General features: G+C 45.8%; 1 protein-coding gene across 1 annotated transcript in view; it reads right to left on the reverse strand.

Annotated features, from left to right (window-relative positions):
- Positions 1 to 23,194, reverse strand: part of LOC145850497 (FH1/FH2 domain-containing protein 1) — a 77,242-nt gene that overhangs the window by 3,033 nt on the left and 51,015 nt on the right. The window contains exon 4 of the mRNA XM_082969911.1: positions 9,597 to 9,664. Within this exon, the coding sequence (XP_082826037.1) occupies positions 9,597 to 9,664 (68 nt within the window). The remainder of the gene's footprint in view (positions 1 to 9,596; positions 9,665 to 23,194) is intronic.

Raw genomic sequence — 23,194 nt, forward strand, 5'->3', positions numbered from 1 at the left:
ATTTTTTTTTTTTTACACGCTACGCGCTTCAGCACTCAGCGGTCCCGTTCTGTTAGCTTCTGTGGCCTACCACTTCGCGGCTGAGCCGTTGTTGCTCCTAAACGTTTCCATTTCCATTTTAGTCATTTAGCAGACGCTCTTATCCAGAGCGACTTACAGTAGTGAATACATACATTTTTTTTTCAATTTTTTTTCCCTCGTACTGGTCCCCCGTGGGAATCGAACCCACAACCCTGGCGTTGCAAACACCATGCTCTACCAACTGAGCCACAGGTAGCCTACCACTTCACGGCTGAGCCGTTGTTGCTCTTAGACGTTTCCACTTCACAATAACAGCACTTACAGTTGACCGGGGCAGCTCTAACAGGGAAGAGATTTGACAAAACTGACTTATTGGAAAGGTGGCATCCTATCACTGTGCCACGTTGAAAGTCACTGAGCTCTACAGTAAGGCCATTCTACTGCCAATGTTTGTCTATGGAGATTGCATGGTTGCGTGGTCGATTTTATACACCTGTCAGCAACGGGTTTGGCTGCATTAGCCGAATCTAAAGGGGGTGTCCACATACTTTTGTATATATAGTGTATTTGTATTTTATATATACACAAAAGTATCTCAAAATCATTGTCATGTAGTTAAATCAAAACTCTATCCAAAATGTAAAATGGACAAACCTAAAAAGTAACTTCTGTTACCATTTGGCAACTATGTAAAACCAGCCTCCAAAAATCCAACAGATTAAAACATCGCATCCTGCAGGTAGAAAATATCCTGATGAAAATAAAACACATGGCCTTTCTGCATCAAACTGGCAACATTGTATCAAATATCCTGGTCCCTCAGAGTTCCCCCCGCCCCGCCCAGTGAGTTCCCCCCGCCCCGCCCAGTGAGTTCCCCCCCCCCGCCCAGTGAGCTCCCCCCGCCCCGCCCAGTGAGCTCCCCCCGCCCCGCCCAGTGAGGTCCCCCCCGCCCCGCCCAGTGAGTTCCCCCCGCCCAGTGAGCTCACCCCGCCCCGCCCAGCGAGTTCCCCCCCTGCCCCGCGAGTTCCCCCCCCTGCCCCGCGAGTTCCCCCCCTGCCCCGCCCCGCGAGTTCCCCCCCTGCCCCGCCCAGCGAGTTCCCCCTGCCCAGCGAGTTCCTCCCTGCCCCGCCCAGCGAGTTCCTCCCTGCCCCGCCCAGCGAGTTCCTCCCTGCCCCGCCCAGCGAGTTCCTCCCTGCCCCGCCCAGCGAGTTCCTCCCTGCCCCGCCCAGTGAGTTCCCCCCCGCCCAGTGAGTTCCCCCCTGCCCAGTGAGCTGGGGACAGACCCAGCTGGAGACTATTTGATCAAGGTGATAAGAAGCCGAACTTGACTTTGGCAGGAGTTGACCCCGAGTACCGGCACCTCAAAGAAATATTCCAACTGCTTGATCTCCTGTTCCTCTTATAGAATACTAGCTCAGAAAGTATTTCCTGCATCTAAATATAAAAAAACAATACCAGCACCCGCAACAACAACAAAAAAAAAATGGGTACTGGTAACCTATTTCAGTCCAAGACAAGCACTGATAAGAAGTGGTCAGTTATGTCCTTATTTCATGACGTTTTCACAGGATCAGAGCATTAACATATTTCCCTTTTCACGCTGCTGAGTGGTAATGGAAAAAGGGAGAATGCTGGAACGATTTTTCAAAAATACATTGTAAGGAACTATTGTTATTGTGAAAACGTTCCTTAGAGAAGCTCCACAAATCATTAGTAGTGGTATTATCACGGCTACATTAGCACGCAGGCCAAGGTAGCCTATAGGCCTACTTCTATGCCTAATAAAGTTTATTTTTATTTTTTATTTTATTTTTACAGGGACAGTGCACATTAATCAACGTTTCAGTAAAAGTGCCGGTTTTAGCCAGCCGGCTAATTTTCAACCGCAGTCCCTGTGCGTGTCCGTGTCCTAAGTGCGTGTCCTAACGCCCTCGATCACGCCGACATTGCATTTTTTGGGGGTACAACATAAGTACATAAAATTTCCAATGGAAAAGCTGCGTTTTGTCTAGCAGCAGCAATGCGTTGTAGAGGCCGATGCAGTAGGTTCTGTGTTCATAACGGTGGATTTATCCGGTAGCAAGGGGAAGGTGAACGTTGAGCTGTTATTTGGACACGGTATCCAGATGCTGCTGCAATGGCGACCCGCGGTGTGATCGAAGGCGTTACTCAACATTAACATTGAGAGCTCCAAACAAAAAAGACAAATGACTACATTTACAGAACTCGTAAAACGGAATGAAATAAACAAACAACAAACGTGTTTCTCACAAGTGTAACATAGGTTGTGCGCTCTGCAAACAAAGTGTCCACACCGACGATGATAACGGTAAAAGACAGGAATAATAATAATAATAAATTGAATGCATTAACAGAAATGACCATAACCAAACAAACATTGTCGATGAGTAAGGATGGTACTGGAGCGGTTAACGTACCACTGGCGGGAGAGAGAACATTCTGGTGAGAGAAGTGCATTGTGGTTTGTAAATTGGGGTATTGTGTCTAGTCCAGAGACACTGAATTCAGGCTGTAACACGACAACCTGTCAAGGGGTGTGAATACTTTCTGAAGGCTCTTGTATCCGCGTGTCTTTAGGAGGGATAAAGCAGAAGGGTTGTGGGTTCGATTCCCACGGGGGGCCAGTACAAAAAAATAAATAAATAAAAAATATAAAAAAATGTATGTATTCACTACTGTAAGTTCGCTCTGGATAAGAGCGTCTGCTAAATGACTAAAATGTAAAAATGCAAGTCACATTTCAGTTGAACCTTAGAGAGGACTTCCACCTGTCTGATCGTTACTACTGTGGGGACGACGTCACTGACAACCATCACTAGGCACTATAGGATGTCGTCCCAAATGGCACCCCATTCCCTATTTAGTGCACTACTTTTGACAACAGCCTTACTTACACACAACCCTATTGGGGGACACGCCCTGTACATTTACGTCCACTTGAGTTATCAACCCTTCATCTCTCAAATGATTACAATGAAGTCTCTGGCATGACTGGTATGTGCTCTCTCTCCCCTTCAACCCCCCTCTCTCTCCCCTTCTACCCCCCCCTCTCCCCTTCTTCCCTCCCACCTCTCCCTCTCTCCCCCTCTCTCGCCCCCTCCTCCTCTCTCTCCCTCTCTTTCTCTCCCCTCGTCTCCATTCTTCCTTGTTCCTCTGTTCCAGTCCAGTCAAACACAGAGTAGAGCTATTTCCTCTGACCATGTTGGCACCAGCTCACAGAGAGAGGAAGAGGAGGGTGGATGGTGGATGTGATATGGAGAGAATCAGCCCATGTTTAATAAACGGTGGGTGGGACTCAGTAATGTATTGGATTTGGTCCAATCATAACACTTTGTATTCAGGATAAAAAGTTCATTGCTTTGCCACATTTTGACCATTTTATTGGTCTTTATAGATAACATACCGGTCTCTACCATAGATAGATAATATACCGGTCTCTACCATAGATAGATAATATACCGGTCTCTACCATAGATAGATAATATACGGGTCTCCACCATAGATAGATAATATACCGGTCTCCACCATAGATAGATAATATACCGGTCTCCACCATAGATAGATAATATACCGGTCTCTACCATAGATAGATAATATACCGGTCTCTACCATAGATAGATAATATACCGGTCTCTACCATAGATAATATACCGGTCTCCACCATAGATAGATAATATACCGGTCTCCACCATAGATAGATAATATACCGGTCTCCACCATAGATAGATAATATACCGGTCTCTACCATAGATAGATAATATACCGGTCTCTACCATAGATAGATAATATACCGGTCTCCACCATAGATAGATAATATACCGGTCTCTACCATAGATAGATAATATACCGGTCTCCACCATAGATAGATAATATACCGGTCTCCACCATAGATAGATAATATACCGGTCTCCACCATAGATAGATAATATACCGGTCTCCACCATAGATAGATAATATACCGGTCTCTACCATAGATAGATAATATACCGGTCTCCACCATAGATAGATAATATACCGGTCTCCACCATAGATAGATAATATACCGGTCTCCACCATAGATAGATAATATACCGGTCTCCACCATAGATAGATAATATACCGGTCTCCACCATAGATAGATAATATACCGGTCTCCACCATAGATAGATAATATACCGGTCTCCACCATAGATAGATAATATACCGGTCTCCACCATAGATAGATAATATACCGGTCTCCACCATAGATAGATAATATACCGGTCTCTACCATAGATAGATAATATACCGGTCTCCACCATAGATAGATAATATACCGGTCTCTACCATAGATAGATAATATACCGGTCTCCACCATAGATAGATAATATACCGGTCTCTACCATAGATAGATAATATACCGGTCTCCACCATAGATAGATAATATACCGGTCTCCACCATAGATAGATAATATACCGGTCTCCACCATAGATAGATAATATACCGGTCTCTACCATAGATAGATAATATACCGGTCTCTACCATAGATAGATAATATACCGGTCTCCACCATAGATAGATAATATACCGGTCTCCACCATAGATAGATAATATACCGGTCTCCACCATAGATAGATAACATACCGGTCTCTACCATAGATAGATAATATACCGGTCTCTACCATAGATAGATAATATACCGGTCTCCACCATAGATAGATAATATACCGGTCTCCACCATAGATAGATAATATACCGGTCTCCACCATAGATAGATAACATACCGGTCTCTACCATAGATAGATAATATACCGGTCTCCACCATAGATAGATAATATACCGGTCTCCACCATAGATAGATAATATACCGGTCTCCACCATAGATAGATAACATACCGGTCTCCACCATAGATAATATACCGGTCTCCACCATAGATAGATAACATACCGGTCTCCACCATAGATAACATACCGGTCTCCACCATAGATAGATAATATACCGGTCTCTACCATAGATAGATAATATACCGGTCTCCACCATAGATAGATAATATACCGGTCTCCACCATAGATAGATAATATACCGGTCTCCACCATAGATAGATAATATACCGGTCTCCACCATAGATAGATAATATACCGGTCTCCACCATAGATAGATAATATACCGGTCTCCACCATAGATAGATAATATACCGGTCTCCACCATAGATAGATAATATACCGGTCTCCACCATAGATAGATAATATACCGGTCTCCACCATAGATAGATAATATACCGGTCTCCACCATAGATAGATAATATACCGGTCTCCACCATAGATAGATAATATACCGGTCTCCACCATAGATAGATAATATACCGGTCTCCACCATAGATAGATAATATACCGGTCTCCACCATAGATAGATAATATACCGGTCTCCACCATAGATAGATAATATACCGGTCTCCACCATAGATAGATAATATACCGGTCTCCACCATAGATAGATAATATACCGGTCTCCACCATAGATAGATAATATACCGGTCTCTACCATAGATAGATAATATACCGGTCTCCACCATAGATAGATAATATACCGGTCTCTACCATAGATAATATACCGGTCTCTACCATAGATAGATAATATACCGGTCTCCACCATAGATAGATAATATACCGGTCTCCACCATAGATAGATAATATACCGGTCTCCACCATAGATAGATAATATACCGGTCTCCACCATAGATAGATAGATAATATACCGGTCTCCACCATAGATGGATAATATACCGGTCTCCACCATAGATAGATAATATACCGGTCTCCACCATAGATAATATACCGGTCTCCACCATAGATAGATAATATACCGGTCTCCACCATAGATAGATAATATACCGGTCTCCACCATAGATAGATAATATACCGGTCTCCACCATAGATAGATAATATACCGGTCTCCACCATAGATAGATAATATACCGGTCTCCACCATAGATAGATAATATACCGGTCTCCACCATAGATAGATAATATACCGGTCTCTACCATAGATAGATAATATACCGGTCTCCACCATAGATAGATAATATACCGGTCTCCACCATAGATAGATAATATACCGGTCTCCACCATAGATAATATACCGGTCTCCACCATAGATAGATAATATACCGGTCTCTACCATAGATAGATAATATACCGGTCTCCACCATAGATAGATAATATACCGGTCTCCACCATAGATAGATAATATACCGGTCTCCACCATAGATAGATAATATACCGGTCTCCACCATAGATAGATAATATACCGGTCTCTACCATAGATGGATAATATACCGGTCTCCACCATAGATAGATAATATACCGGTCTCCACCATAGATAGATAATATACCGGTCTCTACCATAGATAGATAATATACCGGTCTCCACCATAGATAGATAATATACCGGTCTCCACCATAGATAGATAATATACCGGTCTCTACCATAGATAGATAATATACCGGTCTCTACCATAGATAGATAATATACCGGTCTCTACCATAGATAGATAATATACCGGTCTCCACCATAGATAGATAATATACCGGTCTCCACCATAGATAGATAATATACGGGTCTCCACCATAGATAGATAATATACCGGTCTCCACCATAGATAGATAATATACCGGTCTCCACCATAGATAGATAATATACCGGTCTCTACCATAGATAGATAGATAATATACCGGTCTCCACCATAGATAGATAATATACCGGTCTCCACCATAGATAGATAATATACCGGTCTCCACCATAGATAGATAATATACCGGTCTCCACCATAGATAGATAATATACCGGTCTCCACCATAGATAGATAATATACCGGTCTCTACCATAGATAGATAATATACCGGTCTCTACCATAGATAGATAATATACCGGTCTCCACCATAGATAGATAACATACCGGTCTCCACCATAGATAGATAATATACCGGTCTCCACCATAGATAGATAATATACGGTCTCTACCATAGATAGATAATATACCGGTCTCCACCATAGATAGATAATATACCGGTCTCCACCATAGATAGATAATATACCGGTCTCTACCATAGATAGATAATATACCGGTCTCCACCATAGATAGATAATATACCGGTCTCCACCATAGATAGATAATATACCGGTCTCCACCATAGATAGATAATATACCGGTCTCCACCATAGATAATATACCGGTCTCCACCATAGATAGATAATATACCGGTCTCCACCATAGATAGATAATATACCGGTCTCTACCATAGATAGATAATATACCGGTCTCCACCATAGATAGATAATATACCGGTCTCCACCATAGATAGATAATATACCGGTCTCCACCATAGATAGATAATATACCGGTCTCCACCATAGATAGATAATATACCGGTCTCCACCATAGATAGATAATATACCGGTCTCCACCATAGATAGATAATATACCGGTCTCCACCATAGATAGATAATATACCGGTCTCTACCATAGATAGATAATATACCGGTCTCCACCATAGATAGATAATATACCGGTCTCTACCATAGATAGATAATATACCGGTCTCCACCATAGATAGATAATATACCGGTCTCTACCATAGATAGATAATATACCGGTCTCCACCATAGATAGATAATATACCGGTCTCCACCATAGATAGATAATATACCGGTCTCCACCATAGATAGATAATATACCGGTCTCCACCATAGATAGATAATATACCGGTCTCCACCATAGATAGATAATATACCGGTCTCTACCATAGATAGATAATATACCGGTCTCCACCATAGATAGATAATATACCGGTCTCCACCATAGATAGATAATATACCGGTCTCCACCATAGATAGATAATATACCGGTCTCCACCATAGATAGATAATATACCGGTCTCTACCATAGATAGATAATATACCGGTCTCCACCATAGATAGATAATATACCGGTCTCCACCATAGATAGATAATATACCGGTCTCCACCATAGATAGATAATATACCGGTCTCTACCATAGATAGATAATATACCGGTCTCCTACCATAGATAGATAATATACCGGTCTCCTACCATAGATAGATAATATACCGGTCTCCACCATAGATAGATAATATACCGGTCTCCACCATAGATAGATAATATACCGGTCTCCACCATAGATAGATAATATACCGGTCTCTACCATAGATAGATAATATACCGGTCTCCACCATAGATAGATAATATACCGGTCTCCACCATAGATAGATAATATACCGGTCTCCACCATAGATAGATAACATACCGGTCTCCACCATAGATAGATAATATACCGGTCTCCACCATAGATAGATAATATACCGGTCTCCACCATAGATAGATAATATACCGGTCTCCACCATAGATAGATAATATACCGGTCTCCACCATAGATAGATAATATACCGGTCTCCACCATAGATAGATAATATACCGGTCTCCACCATAGATAGATAATATACCGGTCTCCACCATAGATAGATAATATACCGGTCTCCACCATAGATAGATAATATACCGGTCTCTACCATAGATAGATAATATACCGGTCTCTACCATAGATAGATAATATACCGGTCTCTACCATAGATAGATAATATACCGGTCTCCACCATAGATAGATAATATACCGGTCTCCACCATAGATAGATAATATACCGGTCTCTACCATAGATAGATAATATACCGGTCTCCACCATAGATAGATAATATACCGGTCTCCACCATAGATAGATAATATACCGGTCTCCACCATAGATAGATAATATACCGGTCTCTACCATAGATAGATAATATACCGGTCTCCACCATAGATAGATAATATACCGGTCTCCACCATAGATAGATAATATACCGGTCTCCACCATAGATAGATAACATACCGGTCTCCACCATAGATAGATAATATACCGGTCTCTACCATAGATAGATAATATACCGGTCTCCACCATAGATAGATAATATACCGGTCTCCACCATAGATAGATAATATACCGGTCTCCACCATAGATAGATAATATACCGGTCTCCACCATAGATAGATAATATACCGGTCTCCACCATAGATAGATAATATACCGGTCTCTACCATAGATAGATAATATACCGGTCTCCACCATAGATAGATAATATACCGGTCTCTACCATAGATAGATAATATACCGGTCTCCACCATAGATAGATAATATACCGGTCTCCACCATAGATAGATAACATACCGGTCTCCACCATAGATAGATAATATACCGGTCTCCACCATAGATAGATAATATACCGGTCTCTACCATAGATAGATAATATACCGGTCTCCACCATAGATAGATAATATACCGGTCTCTACCATAGATAGATAATATACCGGTCTCCACCATAGATAGATAATATACCGGTCTCCACCATAGATAGATAATATACCGGTCTCTACCATAGATAATATACCGGTCTCCACCAAAGATAGATAGATAATATACCGGTCTCCACCAAAGATAGATAGATAATATACCGGTCTCCACCAAAGATAATATATTGGTCTTTACCTGGAAGAGCTGCTTGAGGGAGAACAGGGACCTCCGGAGCTCAGGTCCATGAGAGTTGTACAGCTTCTCTGAAAGAGATCAAAATGATGTGGTTAACAATAACAACAGCCATATGACCGGGGAAACATCAAATAGGACCAGGGGGAAACATCAAATAGGACCAGGGGGAAACATCAAATAGGACCAGGGGGAAACATCAAATAGGACCAGGGGGAAACATCAAATAGGACCAGGGGGAAACATCAAATAGGACCAGGGGGAAACATCAAATAGGACCAGGGGGAAACATCAAATAGGACCAGGGGGAAACATCAAATAGGACCAGGGGGAAACATCAAATAGGACCAGGGGGAAACATCAAATAGGACCAGGGGGAAACATCAAATAGGACCAGGGGGAAACATCAAATAGGACCAGGGGGAAACATCAAATAGGACCAGGGGGAAACATCAAATAGGACCAGGGGGAAACATCAAATAGGACCAGGGAAACATCAACAGGACCAGGGGGTTACCCCCCCCTTAGAGCAGTAGGGTTGTATAGATAGGTCTACTGTAGTGCTTAGTAAAGGGGTTACCCCCCCCTTAGAGCAGTAGGGTTATATAGATAGGTCTACTGTAGTGTTTAGTAAAGGGGTTACCCCCCCCTTAGAGCAGTAGGGTTGTATAGATAGGTCTACTGTAGTGTTTAGTAAAGGGGTTACCCCCCCCTTAGAGCAGTAGGGTTGTATAGATAGGTCTACTGTAGTGTTTAGTAAAGGGGTTACCCCCCCCCCTTAGAGCAGTAGGGTTGTATAGATAGGTCTACTGTAGTGTTTAGTAAAGGGGTTACCCCCCCCTTAGAGCAGTAGGGTTGTATAGATAGGTCTACTGTAGTGCTTAGTAAAGGGGTTACCCCCCCCTTAGAGCAGTAGGGTTATATAGATAGGTCTACTGTAGTGTTTAGTAAAGGGGTTACCCCCCCCTTAGAGCAGTAGGGTTGTATAGATAGGTCTACTGTAGTGTTTAGTAAAGGGGTTACCCCCCCCTTAGAGCAGTAGGGTTGTATAGATAGGTCTACTGTAGTGCTTAGTAAAGGGGTTACCCCCCCCTTAGAGCAGTAGGGTTATATAGATAGGTCTACTGTAGTGTTTAGTAAAGGGGTTACCCCCCCCTTAGAGCAGTAGGGTTGTATAGATAGGTCTACTGTAGTGTTTAGTAAAGGGGTTACCCCCCCCTTAGAGCAGTAGGGTTGTATAGATAGGTCTACTGTAGTGTTTAGTAAAGGGGTTACCCCCCCCTTAGAGCAGTAGGGTTGTATAGATAGGTCTACTGTAGTGTTTAGTAAAGGGGTTACCCCCCCCTTAGAGCAGTAGGGTTGTATAGATAGGTCTACTGTAGTGTTTAGTAAAGGGGTTACCCCCCCCTTAGAGCAGTAGGGTTATATAGATAGGTCTACTGTAGTGCTTAGTAAAGGGGTTACCCCCCCCTTAGAGCAGTAGGGTTATATAGATAGGTCTACTGTAGTGTTTAGTAAAGGGGTTACCCCCCCCTTAGAGCAGTAGGGTTATATAGATAGGTCTACTGTAGTGTTTAGTAAAGGGGTTACCCCCCCCCCCCCCCTTAGAGCAGTAGGGTTATATAGATAGGTCTACTGTAGTGTTTAGTAAAGGGGTTACCCCCCCCCTTAGAGCAGTAGGGTTGTATAGATAGGTCTACTGTAGTGTTTAGTAAAGGGGTTACCCCCCCCTTAGAGCAGTAGGGTTGTATAGATAGGTCTACTGTAGTGTTTAGTAAAGGGGTTACCCCCCCCCCCCCCCCTTAGAGCAGTAGGGTTATATAGATAGGTCTACTGTAGTGTTTAGTAAAGGGGTTACCCCCCCCCCCCCCCCTTAGAGCAGTAGGGTTGTATAGATAGGTCTACTGTAGTGTTTAGTAAAGGGGTTACCCCCCCCTTAGAGCAGTAGGGTTGTATAGATAGGTCTACTGTAGTGTTTAGTAAAGGGGTTACCCCCCCCTTAGAGCAGTAGGGTTGTATAGATAGGTCTACTGTAGTGTTTAGTAAAGGGGTTACCCCCCCCCCCCCCTTAGAGCAGTAGGGTTGTATAGATAGGTCTACTGTAGTGTTTAGTAAAGGGGTTACCCCCCCCCTTAGAGCAGTAGGGTTGTATAGATAGGTCTACTGTAGTGTTTAGTAAAGGGGTTACCCCCCCCCTTAGAGCAGTAGGGTTGTATAGATAGGTCTACTGTAGTGTTTAGTAAAGGGGTTACCCCCCCTTAGAGCAGTAGGGTTGTATAGATAGGTCTACTGTAGTGTTTAGTAAAGGGGTCACCCCCCCCTTAGAGCAGTAGGGTTGTATAGATAGGTCTACTGTAGTGTTTAGTAAAGGGGTTACCCCCCCCTTAGAGCAGTAGGGTTATATAGATAGGTCTACTGTAGTGTTTAGTAAAGGGGTTACCCCCCCCTTAGAGCAGTAGGGTTGTATAGATAGGTCTACTGTAGTGTTTAGTAAAGGGGTTACCCCCCCCTTAGAGCAGTAGGGTTATATAGATAGGTCTACTGTAGTGTTTAGTAAAGGGGTTACCCCCCCCTTAGAGCAGTAGGGTTATATAGATAGGTCTACTGTAGTGTTTAGTAAAGGGGTTACCCCCCCCTTAGAGCAGTAGGGTTATATAGATAGGTCTACTGTAGTGTTTAGTAAAGGGGTTACCCCCCCCCTTAGAGCAGTAGGGTTATATAGATAGGTCTACTGTAGTGTAAAAGGGGCCATATGTTTACTGATCTACAGCTCCTCCATGTCCATGGAATCTGATTCATTGGGACCTAAATAAAAAGGCAGAACTGATCCTAAATCAGCCCTCGAGACAGTAAAAGGTCCGTATTCAGACTGCAGTAGATCAGGTCCATGCAAACAGACTGAGCATATCTTCCTTTCAGAGAGAGAGAGACCAGGCGTCTAAACAACCGAATGAAGATTATGAGCTGTGGCTGTGGTTACACACCGCAGGGGACCAGCGCGCGTGTGTGTGTGTGTGTGTGTGTGTGTGTGGTGGTGTGTGTTGTTTGTTTGTATTGCAAATACTGACTGACACACACACACACACGTCAACGGCCAGATGTGGTCATAGCGGTAAACCATGTACTGGCGTACTACCACCATTCACTGCTGTCCCCATGGATACCAACAAACCCCTAAACAACAACACTAAAACTCCACAGATCAGGCCGTATCTAGCGGCCTATCAGCGATCAGGAATGTGATTTACACAGATCAGGCCGTATCTAGCGGCCTATCAGCGATCAGGAATGTGATTTACACAGATCAGGCCGTATCTAGCGGCCTATCAGCGATCAGGAATGTGATTTACACAGATCAGGCCGTATCTAGCGGCCTATCAGCGTTCAGGAATGTGATTTACACAGATCAGGCCGTATCTAGCGGCCTATCAGCGATCAGGAATGTGATTTACACAGATCAGGCCGTATCTAGCGGCCTATCAGCGATCAGGAATGTGATTTACACAGATCAGGCCGTATCTAGCGGCCTATCAGCGATCAGGAATGTGATTTACACAGATCAGGCCGTATCTAGTGGCCTATCAGCGATCAGGAATGTGACTCTCTACGACCCGTATCAATACTTTACGGTAACATCCTCACTACGACCCGTATCAATACTTTACGGTAACATCCTCACTACGACCCCTGTCTAAAACATGAGGATGCAACCCCCATATCATCAGTAGATCCTTTAACAGCGACTCCTCGCTTGGCTTCTGAAGGAGAGGAAGGTCCCTAGACACCAAACAACACAATCAGCATCCATTTAACTAAGGACGACGACCGTTGGGTTTTTCCAGAACGGGGATATGAACACTTCCTGTTTATTCCACTAAGGGGTCAGAGTTCTGTTGTCCTGCTTCTCTCTGTTGTCAGGCAGACTAGAGGACCGACCGACACGGGGAACCAGAGTTCTGTTGTCAGGCAGACTAGAGGACCGACCGACACGGGGAACCAGAGTTCTGTTGTCAGGCAGACTAGAGGACCGACCGACACGGGGAACCAGAGTTCTGTTGTCAGGCAGACTAGAGGACCGACCGACACGGGGAACCAGAGTTCTGTTGTCAGGCAGACTAGAGGACCGACCGACACGGGGAACCAGAGTTCTGTTGTCAGGCAGACTAGAGGACCGACCGACACGGGGAACCAGAGTTCTGTTGTCAGGCAGACTAGAGGACCGACACGGGAAATAAACAGAACAGCGATGGTGTTACTATAAAAAGACGTCAGTGAGACGTACAGACGGCTAAAGAACTACCAGGCTCATTTTCCTGCTGAACACCTGGCACTGTAAAACAAAGTCTACATTACTATTGATTATTTACTACTGAGGAATGTTACAAAATGTTGGATTGTTCAGCAACAGTGTCCCTTTGCCCTGCTTGAACTGACACTGCCGTCTCAGTGTTAGATATCCGGGTTCACGCTACGCTACGACGTCATTCAGAGTAACATATCGTCAGTTAAAACTGATCCTGATAACAGAACACTGAGCGAGCAGGAAGCAGAGTCCACATTAACACATTAAGGGGAGCTGAGGAAGGAAGGAAGGAAGGAAGTGAGGGGTGGACGAGTACAAAGTCCAGAGTACAGATGCCAGTAGAGGACAGAGAAACCAGTAGAGGACAGAGAAACCAGTAGAGGACACAGGCAAGAAAGGCAGAAGGGGCCAGAACAGCCCAAAGAGGCCAGTAGAGGCCAGAGTACAGAGAGACCAGAGAACAGAGGCCAGAGAGGCCAGAGTACAGAGAGCCCAGAGTACAGAGGCCAGAGAGGCCAGAGTACAGAGAGCCCAGAGTACAGAGGCCAGAGAGGCCAGAGTACAGAGAGCCCAGAGTACAGAGGCCAGAGACCCAGAGAGGCCAGAGTACAGAAGCCCGAGAGGCCAGAGTACAGAGACCAGAGAGGCGAGAGTACAGAGAGCCCAGAGTACAGAGGCCAGAGAGGCCAGAGTACAGAGAGCCCAGAGTACAGAGGCCAGAGACCCAGAGAGGCCAGAGTACAGAAGCCCGAGAGGTCAGAGTACAGAGACCAGAGAGGCGAGAGTACAGAGAGGCGAGAGTACAGAGAGGCCAGAGTACAGAGAGGCCAGAGTACAGAAGCCCGAGAGGCCAGAGTACAGAGACCAGAGAGGCCAGAGTACAGAGAGCCCAGAGTACAGAGGCCAGAGACCCAGAGAGGCCAGAGTACAGAAGCCCGAGAGGCCAGAGTACAGAGACCAGAGTACAGAGACCAGAGAGGCGAGAGTACAGAGAGGCCAGAGTACAGAGAGGCCAGAGTACAGAAGCCCGAGAGGCCAGAGTACAGAGCCCAGAGAGGCGAGAGTACAGAGAGGCCAGAGTACAGAGCCCAGAGAGGCCAGAGTACAGAGCCCAGAGAGGCCAGAGTACAGAGCCCAGAGAGGCCAGAGTACAGAGACCAGAGAGGCCAGAGTACAGAGAGGCCAGAGACCAGAGAGGCCAGTAGAGGACAAGCTATTTAGGGAAAGTTTAGAATACATAAGGCTAGGGGAAGCTAACATTTTCAGATTGCTCATCGGAATTCAGTAAGAATGACGCACGCTGTTGCATCAGAGATGAATGTTCTTAACTCCCATAAACAACATGATTTCTGGCATTCTGAGCACCATGGGGGGAAGCCCTAATCCGGTAACCTGGGTGGGAAGCCCTACTCCGGTGTCCCGGGGGGAAGCCCTACTCCGGTGACCTGGGTGGGAAGCCCTACTCCGGTAACCTGGGTGGGAAGCCCTAATCCAGTAACCTGGGTGGGAAGCCCTAATCCAGTAACCTGGGTGGGAAGCCCTACTCCAGTAACCTGGGTGGGAAGCCCTAATCCAGTAACCTGGGGGGGAAGCCCTAATCCGGTAACCTGGGTGGGAAGCCCTAATCCGGTAACCTGGGGGGGAAGCCCTAATCCGGTAACCTGGGTGGGAAGCCCTAATCCGGTAACCTGGGTGGGAAGCCCTAATCCAGTAACCTGGGTGGGAAGCCCTAATCCAGTAACCTGGGGGGGAAGCCCTAATCCAGTAACCTGGGGGGGAAGCCCTAATCCGGTAACCTGGGTGGGAAGCCCTACTCCGGTAACCTGGGTGGGAAGCCCTAATCCGGTAACCTGGGTGGGAAGCCCTAATCCGGTGACCTGGGGGGGAAGCCCTAATCCGGTAACCTGGGTGGGAAGCCCTAATCCAGTAACCTGGGGGGGAAGCCCTAATCCAGTAACCTGGGGGGGAAGCCCTAATCCGGTGACCTGGGTGGGAAGCCCTAATCCGGTAACCTGAAAGTAATGAACATTTATTAAAATGTGCGGGTAAAATTCCAAAACGCTGCCAGTCAACAGAAACCCTGATTATTACCGTCAGAATAAGAAACTAAAAAGGTATTTTACTGACAAACAGAAAGTCCAACTGGAAGGTAATTTGACTCCAGTACATGAGGTCAATGTGGCAAGACACAGGATCCAATACACAACTCTCATATAACAAAAAAAAGGGGATTTAATTCGTCAGACGTGATTAATAGCTTGTCATGACTTCATTTGAGCAGCGTAGGAAATGAGGAGGGATTGAAATGTGACCAATTTGGGCAGGAATGAGCTGATTTGTTATGCCTACTGCTTTGACGACCATGACTCTGTGACTATGCCAGTCATGTAACTCTGTTTACTGCCTCTCTCTCTGTGTGTGTGTGTGTGTGTGTGTGTGTGTGTGTGTGTGTGTGTGGACATGTTGAACTATACTTGTGGGAATCAGAAGTACTACCAAGAATAGTAAACAAACAGAAATGTGACTAACTGAGGACCACACAATGAATAAGGCTGTTTTCAAGGGGGTTAGAGTTAGAATTAGGGCTAGGTTTGGGGTTAAGGTTAGGTTGAAGGTTAGGTTGAAGGTTAGGTTGAAGGTTAGGTTGAAGGTTAGGTTGAAGGTTAGGTTGAAGGTTAGGTTGAAGGTTAGGTTGAAGGGGTTAAGGTTAGGTTGAAGGTTAGGTTGAAGGTTAGGTTGAAGGTTAGGTTGAAGGTTAGGTTGAAGGTTAGGTTGAAGGTTAGGTTGAAGGTTAGGTTGAAGGTTAGGTTGAAGGTTAGGTTGAAGGTTAGGTTGAAGGTTAGGTTGAAGGTTAGGTTGAAGGTTAGGTTGAAGGTTAGGTTGAAGGTTAGGTTGAAGGTTAGGTTGAAGGGGTTAAGGTTAGGTTGAGGGGTTAAGGTTAGGTTGAGGGGTTAAGGTTAGGTTGAGGGGTTAAGGTTAGGTTGAGGGGTTAAGGTTAGGTTGAGGGGTTAAGGTTAGGTTGAGGGGTTAAGGTTAGGTTGAGGGGTTAAGGTTAGGTTGAGGGGTTAAGGTTAGGTTGAGGGGTTAAGGTTAGGTTGAGGGGTTAAGGTTAGGTTGAGGGGTTAAGGTTAGGTTGAGGGGTTAAGGTTAGGTTGAAGGGGTTAAGGTTAGGTTGAAGGGGTTAAGGTTAGGTTGAGGGGTTAAGGTTAGGTTGAGGGGTTAAGGTTAGGTTGAGGGGTTAAGGTTAGGTTGAGGGGTTAAGGTTAGGTTGAGGGGTTAAGGTTAGGTTGAGGGGTTAAGGTTAGGTTGAGGGGTTAAGGTTAGGTTGAGGGAAAACAGAATTTGAAAGGGAATCAATGGTGTTTCCCCACAGGGTTAGTAAATTAAGACTGTGTGTGTGTGTGTGTGTGTGTGTGTGTGTGTGTGTATGCGTGAATTTGTGTGTTGATGTGTGTGTGAGAGTACTGCCATCATCAGACCCCACCCCCTTGTGGTGACAGCCATCCAGTACTCGTCTACAGGAGGAAGGAAGGACAGCTGCTATACTATATATACTGCTCAAAAAAATAAAGGGAACACTAAAATAACACATCCTAGATCTGAATGAAAGAAATAATCTTATTAAAATACTTTTTTCTTTACATAGTTGAATGTGCTGACAACAAAATCACACAAAAATAATCAATGGAAATCCAATTTATCAACCCATGGAGGTCTGGATTTGGAGTCACACTCAAAATTAAAGTGGAAAACCACACTACAGGCTGATCCAACTTTGATGTAATGTCCTTAAAACAAGTCAAAATGAGGCTCAGTAGTGTATGTGGCCTCCACGTGCCTGTATGACCTCCCTACAACGCCTGGGCATGCTCCTGATGAGGTGGTGGATGGTCTCCTGAGGGATCTCCTCCCATACCTGGACTAAAGCATCCGCCAACTCCTGGACAGTCTGTGGTGCAACGTGGCGTTGGTGGATGGAGCGAGACATGATGTCCCAGATGTGCTCAATTGGATTCAGGTCTGGGGAACGGGCGGGCCAGTCCATAGCATCAATGCCTTCCTCTTGCAGGAACTGCTGACACACTCCAGCCACATGAGGTCTAGCATTGTCTTGCATTAGGAGGAACCCAGGGCCATCTGCACCAGCATATGGTCTCATAAGGGGTCTGAGGATCTCATCTCGGAACCTAATGGCAGTCAGGCTACCTCTGGCGAGCACGTGGAGGGCTGTGCGGCCCCCCAAAGAAATGCCACCCCACACCATGACTGACCCACCGCCAAACCGGTCATGCTGGAGGATGTTGCAGGCAGCAGAACGTTCTCCACGGCGTCTCCAGACTCTGTCACGTCTGTCACGTGCTCAGTGTGAACCTGCTTTCATCTGTGAAGAGCACAGGGCGCCAGTGGCGAATTTGCCAATCTTGGTGTTCTCTGGCAAATGCCAAACGTCCTGCACGGTGTTGGGCTGTAAGCATAACCCCCACCTGTGGACGTCGGGCCCTCATACCACCCTCATGGAGTCTGTTTCTGACCGTTTGAGCAGAGACATGCACATTTGTGGCCTGCTGGAGGTCATTTTGCAGGGCTCTGGCAGTGCTCCTCCTGCTCCTCCTTGCACAAAGGCGGAGGTAGCGGTCCTGCTGCTGGGTTGTTGCCCTCCTACGGCCTCCTCCACGTCTCCTGATGTACTGGCCTGTCTCCTGGTAGCGCCTCCATGCTCTGGACACTACGCTGACAGACACAGCAAACCTTCTTGCCACAGCTCACATTGATGTGCCATCCTGGATGAGCTGCACTACCTGAGCCACTTGTGTGGGTTGTAGACTCCGTCTCATGCTACCACTAGAGTGAAAGCACCGCCAGCATTCAAAAGTGACCAAAACATCAGCCAGAAAGCATAGGAACTGAGAAGTGGTCTGTGGTCCCCACCTGCAGAACCACTCCTTTATTGGGGGTGTCTTGCTAATTGCCTATAATTTCCACCTGTTGTCTATTCCATTTGCACAACAGCATGTGAAATCTATTGTCAATCAGTGTTGCTTCCTAAGTGGACAGTTTGATTTCACAGAAGTGTGATTGACTTGGAGTTACATTGTGTTGTTTAAGTGTTCCCTTTATTTTTTTGAGCAGTGTATATATATCTATGATAGACATGCTATATCACAGAGACTAGCTATACTATATATATCTATGACAGACATGCTGTATCACAGAGACTAGCTATACTATATATATATCTATGATAGACATGCTGTATCACAGAGACTAGCTATACTATATATATCTATGACAGACATGCTGTATCACAGAGACTAGCTATACTATATATATATCTATGATAGACATGCTGTATCACAGAGACTAGCTATACTATATATATCTATGATAGACATGCTGTATCACAGAGACTAGCTATACTATATATATATATCTATGACAGACATGCTGTATCACAGAGACTAGCTATACTATATATATATATCTATGACAGACATGCTGTATCACAGAGACTAGCTATACTATATATATCTATGATAGACATGCTGTATCACAGAGACTAGCTATACTATATATATATCTATGATAGACATGCTGTATCACAGAGACTAGCTATACAATATATATATATCTATGATAGACATGCTGTATCACAGAGACTAGCTATACTATATATCTATGACAGACATGCTGTATCACAGGAAGCTGCTCTGTATAGAAGACAACACTAGACTATCTCAGAGGAGAAGACTGATGCTCGGAAGGAGACTAAATCAACCCACACACACACACACACACACACACACACACACACACACACACACACACACACACAGAGAGCACACACACACACACACACACACAGAGAGCACACACACACACACACACACACACACACACACACACACACACACAGAGCACACACAGAGCACACACACACACACAGAGCACACACACACACACACAGAGCACACACACAGGGTGTTTATCAGTAGGACAGCAGGCAGGATGCTCCCAACACAAATAGACACCATTTAGAAAAGAGGAAGAAAGGCCTTGAATGTAGATTAATAAACAGACCAGCTGGATACAACTCCTTCCTTAACCTGCTGCTTGAGCCTCACGTACATCAAGCTGTCTCACTACAGAAACAGGGGGTGTCCTGGTACATCAAGCTGTCTCACTACAGAAACAGGGGGTGTCCTGGTACATCAAGCTGTCTCACTACAGAAACAGGGGGTGTCCTGGTACATCAAGCTGTCTCACTACAGAAACAGGGGGTGTCCTGGTACATCAAGCTGTCTCACTACAGAAACAGGGGGTGTCCTGGTACATCAAGCTGTCTCACTACAGAAACAGGGGGTGTCCTGGTACATCAAGCTGTCTCACTACAGAAACAGGGGGTGTCCTGGTACATCAAGCTGTCTCACTACAGAAACAGGGGGTGTCCTGGTAGATCAAGCTGTCTCACTACAGAAACAGGATATGGACTAGTGTCCCTGTCCAGGGGGTGTCCTGGTACATCAAGCTGTCTCACTACAGAAACAGGATATGGACTAGTGTCCCTGTCCAGGGGGTGTCCTGGTACATCAGGCTGTCTCACTACAGAAACAGGATATGGACTAGTGTCCCTGTCCAGGGGGTGTCCTGGTACATCAAGCTGTCTCACTACAGAAACAGGATATGGACTAGTGTCCCTGTCCAGGGGGTGTCCTGGTACATCAAGCTGTCTCACTACAGAAACAGGATATGGACTAGTGTCCCTGTCCAGGGGGTGTCCTGGTACATCAAGCTGTCTCACTACAGAAACAGGAGGAGATTGGCCCATAGCGAAGGAGTCAATAATTACTTACTCAAACAGAACGGTGGGAACTTCTCTGACTTGTCTAATATGTTATTTATTATTACAGGATTATATAAAACGAAGTGGAACGCTCTCTACCGGCTTCGTCATGTGACAGTGGCGCTGACCAACAGTAGGCTTCAGTACTCAATACAATAACAGAGACTGGTGGGAAATTATTCTACATCTGTATTGCTTGATGTTTGATATTTTAGGCTGGGTTTCCCTGTGGCTCAGTTGGTAGAGCATGGTGTGTGCAACGCCAGGGTTGTGGGTTCGATTCCCACGGGGGGGGGGGGGGGGGGCCAGTACAATTTTTTTATTTTATTTTTTTTAATGCATGGAATGAAATGTATGAATTCACTACTGTAAGTCGCTCTGGATAAGAGCGTCTGATAAATGACTAAAATGTAAATGTTTCTGTATAGCACTTTGTGACATCTTTATAAATACATTTGATTGATTGATTGATTGATTACATCAGTCTAATATCATATGATAACAGCGATGCCAAGTCCTTTCACCGGCCCCGTCATGTGATACTGGATGTGTCCAATGGCATTCTATTCCCTTTATAGTGCACTAATATTGACCAAGAGCCCTATGGGCCATTATGCACTATATATATATATATATATATGCAATAGGGTGCCATTTGGGACTCAGACAACTGGCCATCAGCAGTAGAAATCTTTTCCCAAGTCAGAGTTTATAAATAAGAGGCTGGCACATGGATGAGGACCAACTATTTTCAGCTCGGCTTTTTAGAATTTCTGTGCCTTGGACTTTTTCCTTTACCGCATGTGGGCATCAGATACATGTCTCAGGAGTGCAATATATACTATATTAAAGCTAGGATATCATCAACCACAAAACAGGACATCTATAATCTACTACATTAGCCATATCCTGCTATCTTCTCGTTCCCCTGGCGGGAAACCATCCAGCTACCTTCTCGTTCCACTGGCTGAATCATGGTCAGAAAAGAGTGAGGTCAGAGCAGCGAGAGAGCGAGAAAGAGAAAGAGAGAAAGAGAAAGAGAAAGAGAGAGTCTAGAGGATCACTGGTCAGAGCAGAGCCGGTCATCAGCACATTCCTAGAGTCAGACACAATGAGTTTAGTCAGGGTGAGATGAGCGGTTTTCTCTGGAGCCCAGAGGGGCCCGGGAGGAGGAGAGGATGAAGGCAGGTACTGATAGCCAAGAGGGAGACATTCATTCTGGTGTCAGGGAGCCCAGTCAGTCTCTCCAGAGCGGTGGCTCCGAGGCCAGTCAGTCTCTCCAGAGCGGTGGCTCCGAGGCCAGTCAGTCTCTCCAGAGCGGTGGCTCCGAGGCCAGTCAGTCTCTCCAGAGCGGTGGAAGATAAGAATAGAATGTAGCTGGATTCCTACAGGATATTGTTTGAACCAGTGAAACAGAGAGAAATCCCTCAGAGACGCCGCAGCATCACTTCTAATCCGGTGTTAGAAGCCCTAATCTGGGAGACTAACAGGGCAGGAGGGAGAAGGGAGGGGGGAGGAGAGGGCTTCTGACAGGGCAGGAGGGAGAAGGAGAGGGCTTCTGACAGGGCAGGAGGGAGAAGGGAGGGGGAGGAGGGAGCAGAGGGTTTCTGACAGGGCAGGAGGGAGAAGGAAGGGAGGGGGAGAGGGCTTCTAACAGGGCAGGAGGGAGAAGGGAGGGGGAGGAGGGAGAAGAGGGTTTCTGACAGGGCAGGAGGGAGAAGGGAGGAGGAAGATGAGAAGGGAGGGAGGGGTGAGGAAGAAGAGGAGGAGAGGGCTTCTGACAGGGCAGGAGGGAGAAGGGAGGGGGAGGAGAGGGTTTCTGACAGGGCAGGAGGGAGGAAGGAGGGGGGAGGAGGAGAGTGCTTCTGACAGGGCAGGAGGGAGAAGGGAGGGGGGAGGAGGAGAGTGCTTCTGACAGGGCAGGAGGGAGAAGGGAGGGGGGAGGAGAGGGCTTCTGACAGGGCAGGAGGGGGAGGAGGAGGAGCAGAGGGCTTCTAACAGGGCAGGGGGGAGAAGGGAGGGGGAGGAAGAGGAGGAGGGCTTCTAACAGGGCAGGAGGGGTAAGGGAGGGGGAGGAGGAGGGTTTCTAACAGGGCAGGAGGGGTAAGGGAGGGAGAGGAGGAGGGCTTCTAACAGGGCAGGAGGGGTAAGGGAGGGGGAGAGGGCTTCTGACAGGGTAGGAGGGAGAAGGGAGGGGGAGGAAGAGGAGGAGGGCTTCTGACAGGGCAGGAGGAAGGCTTCTGACAGGGCAGGAGGGAGGAGGAGGAGGGGTGGGGCGGTGATGGGCAGGGTTTACAGTTTTGGGACTATTTTATTGGTCCATTAAGTCAGGCAAGCTCAATCAAGCACAGATAACGCATTTTAAATGATTTCAAAATCGTTTTTAAAAACCAGGTCTGGACACTCTGCATGTTTCTACACAAAGAGAGAGGGACTGTTGACGACCGCGTTTTATTA

The sequence above is a fragment of the Salmo salar genome, chromosome 26 (genome assembly GCF_965601325.2).
Source record: "Salmo salar chromosome 26, fSalSal1, whole genome shotgun sequence".
NCBI classification, from domain to species: Eukaryota; Metazoa; Chordata; class Actinopteri; order Salmoniformes; family Salmonidae; genus Salmo; species Salmo salar.